This window comes from Scleropages formosus, chromosome 2, assembly GCF_900964775.1.
Source record: "Scleropages formosus chromosome 2, fSclFor1.1, whole genome shotgun sequence".
Classification (NCBI taxonomy): domain Eukaryota; kingdom Metazoa; phylum Chordata; class Actinopteri; order Osteoglossiformes; family Osteoglossidae; genus Scleropages; species Scleropages formosus.
Window position 1 is genome coordinate 5,544,192 of NC_041807.1, and position 11,062 is coordinate 5,555,253.

Consider the following 11,062-nt stretch of genomic DNA (forward strand, 5'->3'; position numbering starts at 1 on the left):
GTCCGTTGCAAGGCACCCCAAGCGGGACTCGAACCCCAGACCCACCGGAAAGCAGGACCGTGGTCCAACCCACTGCGCCACCGCACCCCCCTTTTTTGAGTAATGTACTCACCCTTTATTTCTCTGCTGTGTATCCAGCTGTATAAATGGGGAAATAAGTGTAAGCCTCTAACTATAAAAATTGTAATCTTGACTTTGTAAGTCAGTTTAGAGAAAAGTGTTGGCTAAATGAATAAATGTAAAGGGCATTTCATAACAGGTGAAGACTTATGGGGCAAGCATGTAACTGTTGAAGCACTGCTTCTTACTTATGAGTGCAAGTTATGCAAGTAGCTGGCTATAGAAGTGAGTCTGAGACAAAATATAGAGGTATGGCAAATGCTATGATGCAAGTTCAAGAACCAGTTAGGAGAAGAGGAGTAAAGTGGATCTAAAAAATATGTATTTTGAGACACTTCTTGAAAGCTGAAAAGGAATGAACAGTTCTGATGGATAGAGGACCTTATTCCTCTATGTTAGAACCAAAAACGAGAACTCAGGAATAAGTTTTGTATCTTTTGTTCATGGGTCTGCCAAGCAGCCAGAGAAGGCTTTTGCTGGGATGTAGGAAGTGATGAGGCCCTGTAGGTATAAGTGTTGCAGAAAAACTGATGAAAACTTTTTAAAAATCTCCAAGGTATTAAAGAAGAGACTGCAGACTTTGATCTGTAAGACCCTAAGAATCAGTTGTTGAAACATACAGGGTGTATTGCACAATCCCAATGGCAATTTCATTTTAGCTGTCTGTAATTAGTATTTGATATAACCACTGGTGAGATTACAGTGCAAAAACAGCAAAGCTCTTTTCAAGGCATGGAAGGACTGTTCTGTCAAAGGTGCATCGTAAGCAAGATTTCCAGTTTTTCAATTCAGTTACTCCTAGCTGACAGAAATAAATTGAGTGGTCACAGTTACTGATGCATGAAGGGGCATAATACATCATATCAACATTTCAATCAAAATGTAGCAAATATAGGTTGTGTTGAAGTCAGCTTTGTTTTTTCCCCATCCAAAATTTTGTAGCCCATTATAACTATTTATAAAGCAAGTACTAAACATGGAGTATCATCTAATCTTGTTTTACACCTTTTAACCAACTTCATTCCTAGTCAATATCAGAAGGTTTACACTTCTTCTTGGAATTTATAGACCCTGTTTACCTCAAAATTTGTGAGTGCGTGTGTGTTTGTGGGTGTAGCCTGTTGAATTTGATAAATTTGACACTCTTCATGATAGATATTACATAACTTTCCTTTCCTGGAGCACTGGGCTTTTCTCCTCTGATGTTATGTGCCTTTAGGTGGTCTTCATGATGAATACACAACATCCATGTATACTCCCACTATTTCATGTTCTACATACCCCAGAAAAGGGCTCTGTAACTTGGCTGTTTTCAGCTAAAGCAAGTAGCATATTCTATTGGAACTTTTAGTTTGGTGATCTTCATATTCCAGTTGGGTTTCTGCCTCTGTTAGAGCAAGAATCCAGAAAAGATTAGTGTATGTTCCTATTGTAGCCCCACACAGTTCTCACATTCCACTGTGTATTGATGTAAATTCAGAGGTTACAAGGCCAAAGATAGATATTTTACCAGTTATGAGTGCTACCTATTTGTTGTACCAAGATAACTGAGGTGGGTGCCTGAAAATTCTGCTGTTTTTTCACTTGGAAAGTAATAAAAGCATTACTCTTAACTAGATTTTGCCTCATTATGAAACTGTCCTTTTGACCAAAGCCAGAAGACAGTCAGGCAGATGAGAACAATTACAGCAAATGCATTCAAACTTTTTCTTTGTCTGAAAGCTGAAGTTCAATGCTGATATTGCAGAGTGGTACCTAAATGTAGCAAGGTTATCTTCTCACTCGACTGCTATCCAGATGTTAGGGTGAAAAACAGGTATGAGGGATTGGTATGTCATAGTCAACAATAACCTTTATGTCAAAGAAGAAACGTCAAATACGGCCAAATTCAGATTTATAGAATCTGCAGGCAATGCAAGTGAAATAATATAAGATTTGAACTTTCAAAAAGCCTATTTAAGAGAGGGGCCAGTTTATTTTGTCAGCACTGCCACTTCAGCATATGATGTCTGGTAGTATAGGGGTTAGCACTACTGCCTGTGCCCTTAAAGGTTATAGGTTCAAATCCTATTTTAACAAGGTACTTTCCCTAAATTGCAGTGAAGTTGCCCAGCTGTATAATGGAGAAAAATATCAGGTAAATGAATATATGATCACCTTCAGTCATGTTCTTTTGTATGGGTTGGCACTTAAAATGTTAGTTCAGTCCCCCAATACACAAGCAACCTCCAAAACACCTGTAGCATTTTGGCTTAGCTTATGCATTAACCACAAAACCTTTCAATAGTTACTCTGAGAGGACAAGCTAAACGTGGAGCAACTGTACTGGTACTGAATCAGCAACAACGCTTACATTTGCAATTCAGTTTTCCAGAAAAGTTTTCTGTCTGAAATAAACTCATTTGTATGATGTCACCCCCCAATGGGAGGCTGCTTTTGAGGGTTGCTGATGTGTAGGATTATGAGTGAGAGCCTATGAGACAGAGAATTGGTAACATATGGAAAGGAAGTATGTGGCTATGAAAGCTTGTTTTCATTTAGTACAAGGCGAGTATTCAAGTCCTCAGCCTTTTTCAGTTCCCCTTTTGCGTTAAGAATAAAAATGCCAGGCTCTTCTCCTAACTGTCAAATATTGTCTTTTCAATTTTTTTTTTTTTTTTTTTTAAAAATTATACTGACTGCAACTCTTATTGTGCACAATTTTTCTTTTCACTTGGATCAGTAATAGCCCAGTAACATAATTATTAAGCCTAAACTTAAGGAAATCAAATGGGCGTAATATTATGAAGAAAAAAATAACTTTTTATAGGGTGTGCCATGTTTTGTTGCATATTAACATTTGCTCATTTTGAAAGATCTATTTCATGAAGAAAGAGAAGCATTCCAAGAACGTACTGAGGGTTTCTTCATTTCAATGTTTATATGGAAAAGTCATTAAGGCAGTGGCAGACAGTTATGTTTTCTGGAATATCAAGTATCACCTTTTCATACTTGCAATCCAGACTTGAAATAACATTCATAGTAAACCAGTGTTTTTAAACTAGAAACGGTGGCATCTTAAATCATGTGAAATTTTCATTTTAATTTGTAAACACAACTGTAAAAATCCATATTTTTTCCCTGATTTAGGAAGTTATTTTTTGTTTCGTAAGGATACCAAAATTAATGATCATGTACATTAAAAACATGTTTGGTACAAATCATTTTGAAATAATTTTGTAATAAATAAAACGTCACAAAATGTCGAGCAAGCATGATTTTACAACTCAAAAAATTCAATGCTTCTATAATTTCCAGCAACACTTGCTTTATTTATTTCAGTGTAATTAATCTTTGCAGAAAATGGTTTTCAATAAAATCTATTTTCAGTGTCTATTAGTCATATAATATGTCCGTGGTCTTTTAACACACTGATAAAGTTTGTTGGTTTAGGAATCTATTCACATCTTGTGTCTGAATTAAACATTTAACATCAACTTTTGGCAAATATCACATCTATGACAGGTTGCAGATTAAATTTACTATTATCCAAGGTTTTTCATTTTCTTCAGTGAAATTACCATTACAAAATTAGATGAAACTGCAATGGCTAAAAGTGTGTGACAAATTAATAAATAATGTTATATACTGCAGTTAGGTGTGTTGTTCAAGTTTATGAAAGATAAAACACAAAACCTTCTGTTTTAGCACTTACACTGTAATAAAAAGGCCAGTGATTGCGTTTGGGTGCATTTTTTCCTCATGTTCTCTTCCTTTCGTCTCTGTTTTCCATAGAGACAGAAGTTATGTTGGCTAACAAAGGTTAATGGATTTTTATGAACCATACTAAAGAATGTTAAACAATCCAACAGGCAGTGGCTCTCAGAGCTCACCAAAGAAGATGGACAAAATGAGCTCATAGAAACATTTGTTTTGAAAGGAATTTTGCTCCATAATTTCAGTATTGTAATTGACAGTCAGTCTTCTATTATGGTTTAAAATTACAGTCATGCTGTAAAGGAGCCTGGCATTTCTGATGTTTTAGATAAGGTATGATTTTTTTCATTTTTGGAAAACGCTAGAAAAAAAAATTTTTTAAAAGATTAGTAACCAAGGAAGAGCATAACCGTCAAAACTATTGCTGTTTGGAGAAATGTTTTTTCCTGTTTGAGGATGAAAACACGACTTGATTTTGTTTCATATTCATATGCAAGCAGAAATAGCAGTAGCTTTGAGTGAATAGGCTTTCTCATCTCTTGGGAAATGAACATAGCACCAAGTCACATATACAGTACATTATTACACGGCACATCACTGTGTTACACTGCCATTGACAGTGTAGGCCAGTTTGTCAGCCTTGGAGGGCGCTATTGTCAAGCGCACAGTTGCGTACTCTCCTCCTACTGCCCATTTCCCCCAGTGACTCTCAACGGACCACAACTCTGTCTGAGATTTTGGAAGGACTGAGCTGTTGGCTGAGCTGTGTTATATGAGAGCTGGACTAGGCATGCAGCCACTCTCTCACACACACGCACACAGACACAGGCACACACAAGTGCGCGCACACACACACACACACAGGGACTGTTTGGCTCCCTAGGTTCTCCAACGCTGTAGTTTGTTGCCATTAAGCCCGCAGGTCAGCTCAACTCAGGCTCACTGCTTGCTGCAATGTAGCTAAAACATTTAATTGCATTAATTAAAGCCACTTCCACTTCTTTCTGTTACTATTCATGTGTTCCTCGCATGAGTCCTACACAACATAACCAATCCCAAACGCGAGAACTAGTAAATTTGAAACGTGTACAATCAAGACTAGCTGAGGAAAAAAAAAACATTTTTTGCTTTTAATTTGAATGTTGTTTACACATGCATTTGAGTAATATGTTTTTGTGAACACCACTCCGTAGACTTAAAACATTAGATTTTAAGACTGTATGTGGAGCTTGCATATGTTAAGTAATTACGGTGAAAGATGAAGATGATATGTGACGCATTGTTTTTGAAAAAATGAACAAGCTCAAGAAACTGCTGAAAGACAAAGGCAGTGTCCATGAAGAAATACACAACTCCTCTATCACTGCTCTCAGGAATATCCTTTGCTATTTCAAAACAGCATGAGCACTTGTGGTCATTTCTCTGAGATGTGTTATTTCTTCAAAAACTTCATAAAAGCATGTTGATAATTCAGTGAGATGCATGGAGCATATTAGTCGTTGGTCTTACCGTAGCTGAGAGTGGGGGTGAGGCACAAAATATTCAGAGAAGGAAATTTGGATGCACAGCACAGGGCTGAGCCTGCTGACTCGTTGTTTTTCCAAACTCTGAAGTCAGTGATGTCTGACTGACCATAACTGAAGTTCAAGGTACACGGACCAGCTTAGCTGAAGACAAGGAGTACAGTAAGTTACAGTTATTTACTGTTCTGTTTAATGAAGTCTTTATTTTGCCTTGAACTCATAGGTTTTGGAATGACAGTCATAAATACCATTAACTAATATTCCCCAAGTATATTTACACAGATGCACATACTGTATATGCAACTTGTGTTAAAACAGACATGATCATTATACTCGGCAGGATGTGTTGAAGCAATAATAGCATGCATTGGCAGAAAGGTAACGGGTTTCAGCTTCAGAATTATTCAGATAACTGGGCCTGTGCTGACTTTCTAATTGAACCAATACTCCCTTTCTCCTCAGATCTAGTCAAGCGCTACTTTTTACCGTTCTTCGCACACATGTTTCCACCAAATGTTCAGGGCTGTGGGGAGGCTGCAGAAGCTGCAGAATGCATCTGTGTAGGGGAAAGAAAGTGTTGAAAGCATTTGGAGAGCAGCGAGGAGTCTGGGCCCTCAGTGTTTCCAGAATGTGGAATGTATCTCGGACTTTGTTCACAGACAGGACATATCCTACACACTGTAGCACGGAATAGCCAGCACAACACAAGAACTGATTCGCAAGATCACTGAGACTGGGACAGGTATGCAAACTTTTTCAACAAGGATTATATATTATACTCAGCAGGGACTTATTTTGTGATTTAGTTAATACCTAAAGGAAATAATGCTCTAAATACTGACAAAGTTCTCTGTATTTTGTTCAGAGCATAGTTTTTTGACTGATGAACATCTTTAGTTCAACAGAAATAAAATTAAAAAGACAAAGCTGAATTATAAAGAACACAAAAACAGAACAGACATACAACATACAACAAAACATGTTTACTTGCGGAACTGGCTGCGTTCATATGTTACATGCTTAATGTTCTTGAAAAATATTTAATATGGTGATAGTTTAATCAAAAAACATGACAGACATTAGTTTTCTAGTGGTGATAATTGTAAAAATCTATTATAAAGCGTGACAAAAATATCTTTCTGCGGGAACAATACCACATCACATTATTAAAATTATATAACAGCTGAAATGTTGCAGTTCCTGAGGAAAAAGACTATTTAACATGTGTGCCTACAGTAAAAGGTACTATCAAAGGACAATTGGAAATTGGAGTATTTGCTTAACCTGCTAAAAATTACATTAATCAAACTGAGTAATGGACTTCTTAAAAAGTTGTGTGACAGTGTTGTATAAAATTTAAAGAGATCCACCGTATTTACAGGTAACACATAGCATTAGATTGAATAGTCGACCTCATGGATATCCAGAACATCCTACTAGTCTTGTCAGTGATTGGGCTGAATCAGGCCTTCACTTTGGACTATGACTATGGTGGGATTCCCCTCTGGATCAACCGGCTGCGTGGAGAGCCCAGTGTATTAAGTCTCCATGGTCGCATGGACTCCAGGTGGTTCCGGGCGGTTAACCCACAGGCCTGTCCGACTGAGTGTGACTGTCCCATCCAGTGGCCATCTTCTGTGTACTGTGACCAGCGTGGGTTGAGGAATCTCCCCATTGACATCCCCCCCAGGACCCAGTACCTCTTCCTACAGAGGAACAACATCTCCACACTTCCAGCAGATGCTTTTTCAAATGCAACCCACCTCCACTGGCTACTCTTAGACCACAATCAGCTCATCAGTGGCTTGGTGGCAAAAACGATGCTTGCCAACCTCTCCTATCTGGAGAACCTATTCATGAACCATAACAACCTTACTGAGGTCCCATCTGGGCTCCCTCATGGACTGAGGCAGCTCCGGCTTGCCTACAACAAAATCCAAAAGATCTCTCCACGGGCATTCCACAATTTGCAGAACCTCACTTTGTTGCTCCTCCAGGGGAACCAACTCAAAACCATTGGTGAGGAGGATTTCACAGGTATGAGATATTGTACTATTGTTGCCTTGTCTATATGTTCTAAACTTTGCATTAGCAAGATACATACCTCCCTTTCATATATCTGTCATTAAAAAACTGATGTCATGTGGAGGAGTGACATCACTGGGAATTAGGCCAGTGTTCCTGTAACACTTTAAAAATTTTTTCCTTTCTCTGGATTTGAAATGACTGATTTATGATCTGCAGTCTGTCTATTGTTTTGTCTCACTGTCACCCAAGGCCTGCTCTCAATCAACCTGCTGGATCTCAGTCAGAACTATCTGGAAGAGTTCCCCAAACACCTGCCTCCATCTGTCCAGCAGCTCTACCTCTCAAGTAACTTTCTCAGTGGCCTAAAAGAGGAAAGCCTTCAAGGCTTTCATAGCCTGAGATACTTGCGGCTCAGCCACAATCAGCTCCGTAACATGGCTTTGGCACCCAATGCCTTCAACCTGAGCTCCATGGTGGAGTTGGACCTTTCCTACAACCAACTCACTTCCATCCCCATCATGCCCTCTACCCTGCAATACCTCTATCTGGAAGTCAACCACATCCAAGGTAAAATGTCAGTTTTTGTTTAATTTAAATAGGAGCAAAGTAGCTACACAAACAAACAGCACAGAAGAAGTAACAAGGTTTCCCAAAATGGGAACAGACTTTAGAAACACATATGAAATTAAATTAACAAACAACAACTTAACTTTCATGCAGCTGAATCCATAGATATAGCATATTGCAGCATCCCCCACAGAGCTACTAGAAACAGGCTCAGGAGTCAGGGTAATTGGAACATGCTCTTTATTGACTGTAGACATGTCTTCTCAATGGTAGTCTTAACTAAGACAGTACCGGAAGACTGGAGAGTTCCCCCAGGTCACTCTAAGCCCCCTTCTTTGCACAATGGATACGCAGGTCACCCCTTGAACTCCCCAGAATTCCCCCCGTTGCAAACTACTCATAAGCAATACAACAACCAACCAAAACAGAACACAAGACTATGTACAGAAATAGACACTAATACCAATTATTTACACTGAACTATATCAGCTCCTCTCAGCTCCATTATAATAGAAAAATTTGCTTTGTGATTTATGATGTTACCAGATTTGTCTGTCCTTGGTGTCACGTCAAAGATTTTGAGAATGTAAGTGGAAAAAATGACAGGATACCGACTATGAATGATAAATCCTAGTTGTTTTGTGTGACTGCTTAGCCAAGCCAGGAGGAGGAGATGTGGGAGGGTGAAGTTTAAGAAGGACTGAGGTTTCAGGATAAAGCAGGGATGCAGCAACTGAAAAGTAGGTTAATGCTAGTGAAAGTGGTCTGGTAACATCTGTGAGGACTCCTCATCTGCCAAGAGCACGTTCTGTTCCCCCTCAGCCCCCGGAAGAAAGCAAACCGATTAGTCACGATAACCGCATGACTGCCACAAATTGCACAGAGCACTTTACCAGATACGTGCTCAAGGTTTTGAGTAATAAAACTGAGGGTTACTTCTTAACCCTGCTATGAAACAGGTTTTTTTAATCTTGTCCCATTATCACCTTATAAAAACTAGTATGTTCCTCAAACCTTCTGCATTGTATTGAATACATATTTTTGGCTTGCAACTTTGTTTTTTTTTTTTTACATTTTAACTTACATGTATGCACTGAAGCAGGATAACAAGAAAGCAATTATTCGCAAGGGTTTCATAGTTTGTGAGGTTAATACTGACATAACACATTGACTTTTCTTTCTGATGGGGCCAAACTTACCTTACAGCCAACATTCAATCATCCACAGGCATAGACATGTTATGAAGGTGGCAGAAAGAACCTGGAAACACAGATCCAGGCCAACAGATTGGTCATCGGGATCCAGTCCCTTACTACACCTATCTTATTCCAGTTACTAGTGCTGAGCAATTTCACATTTCTTATCAAGCTAAATATTTTTCAGCTACTGTAATATGTAATAAAATTATTCTCACAAAAAGAAATAAAGCTTCATAGTATTAACTTATTTATCAAATGTTTAAAATCTTAACTATTTATATTAATGTATTTACCCAAAATATGGCACTGTAATGACCAGTGCTATCAAAGGGCTCCACCTCTGAGCGGGAACAGATGTTTATTGTAAATAGTTATAAATAATGGGAATTAGGTGGAAATTTAAAATAGTTGTGCAACTGCAAAGGGGGCTGTTAAGCATTATAAGCAGGTGAGTACCTGCTGGGGAATATGGAAAGCTGGCATAAGGTGCAGGTCTTGGAGGAAGCTGGAGGAAATAGACCCCACAGGAGATGAGTTTTATACTTCTTATCACTATCAACAGCCAAATTACTTTTTTATTGCTGATAGAAATTTGGTATTTAACATGTTTTTTTTTTTTTTTTTGCTCCTATCAGAGTTTAATGTGTCCAGCTTCTGCAGGACAGTGGGACCAGTGGACTACTCGCAGATCAGGATCCTGCGCCTTGATGGAAACAAGTTGGCCTACCACCAGCTGCCACCTGACTGGGTCATGTGTTTGCGAGTTCTCCATCACATTTTCATTTGAGCTTGCCTCACCATTGCCTGAGCATGGCTCCCTGTCTCTTCTCCTCACAGTCTCTGTTTTGAGCTCAGCTAGTTAGTAACTTTGTCATGTAACCATAGGTTTAAGATTTGTAACATGGCTGATTTTGGTGCACTCTTAAGCTGAAGAGTTCTTGGAAATACCAATGTCCAACATTTATCATCTAGTGTGGTGGAGGGTGGGTTGCCTTAGTGTAGTCTTATATACAGAAATCAGTCAATATTTTATGAATATTTAAAATCGAAAATGAAAGGTATGCGTCTGTTCCACTATGTTTTGAATGACAATTTTAAGACTCTTTCAGCAGCTTGCTCAACCAAGAAAAAAATATGAAATACACAGCAATAGTAACTTTTCTTCTGGGAAGTTTGTAAACATTACAGGAGCCACAGGTAAATGTTAGAATGCCAGATAAGAACAGTCTGAATTTGATGGCTTACTCCTATCTGCACAAACCATTTAGTTTCTTCAACCTTCATTCCAGGCATCAGTGATCCTTTGTGGCTGTTTTATAAATTACTTTTTTCAGCTGTGGATGAAATCCTTAATATCAGCCCAGAATATGTTGTCCAAAAAGTGTCCAAAAGACCCACAGCTACTGTCTGAATGTAATTACAGTAGTACTGATGAGCAGGAAATATCATGTAAGCATACACCTCCAGGACAATATACCTGCTTTTCAAGTACTTAAACTTTACTCTGGGGACTTTAACCAGCTCCACACTTTGAAAGATTCTATAGACACCTGATGTATCCTTTGTAACTCTCTGGAAGACATTAATGCAGTGACACATGAAGAGTTTCTTGACTTCTGTTTACTTGTGTCCCAAAGTAATACAATGAGTAAAGGCAAAGCTTGCAAATTAAAATAGAAATTAGCAGGAAACCTTGAAACTGAAGATATTTTTTTAACTCATTAAAACCATTAATAAAACTTCTGAGGTCAGTGTTTGCCAAAAACATTGTTAGAATAGCAGAAGACATTGAACAAGATTTCTTGTGTTCTGGGAATTTTTTACACAATCTGTCACACAAACACGTGTAGTCAAAAAAGACTGCTGAATAGAATTGCATGTCATTTGATTGCAAACCTGGCCGGGTCCTGGCTGATTTAGATACCTACT

The 11,062-nt window shown here is 38.4% G+C and overlaps 1 protein-coding gene across 1 annotated transcript; it reads left to right on the plus strand.

Annotated features, from left to right (window-relative positions):
- Positions 1 to 6,736: 6,736 nt before the first annotated feature.
- Positions 6,737 to 10,813, plus strand: LOC108938197 (lumican). The gene is made up of 3 exons (XM_018758566.1): positions 6,737 to 7,376; positions 7,617 to 7,934; positions 9,769 to 10,813. The coding sequence occupies exons 1-3, from the start codon at positions 6,755 to 6,757 to the stop codon at positions 9,918 to 9,920; spliced, it is 1,092 nt and encodes a 363-aa protein (XP_018614082.1). The 5' UTR covers positions 6,737 to 6,754; the 3' UTR covers positions 9,921 to 10,813.
- The last annotated feature ends 249 nt before the right edge of the window (positions 10,814 to 11,062 follow it).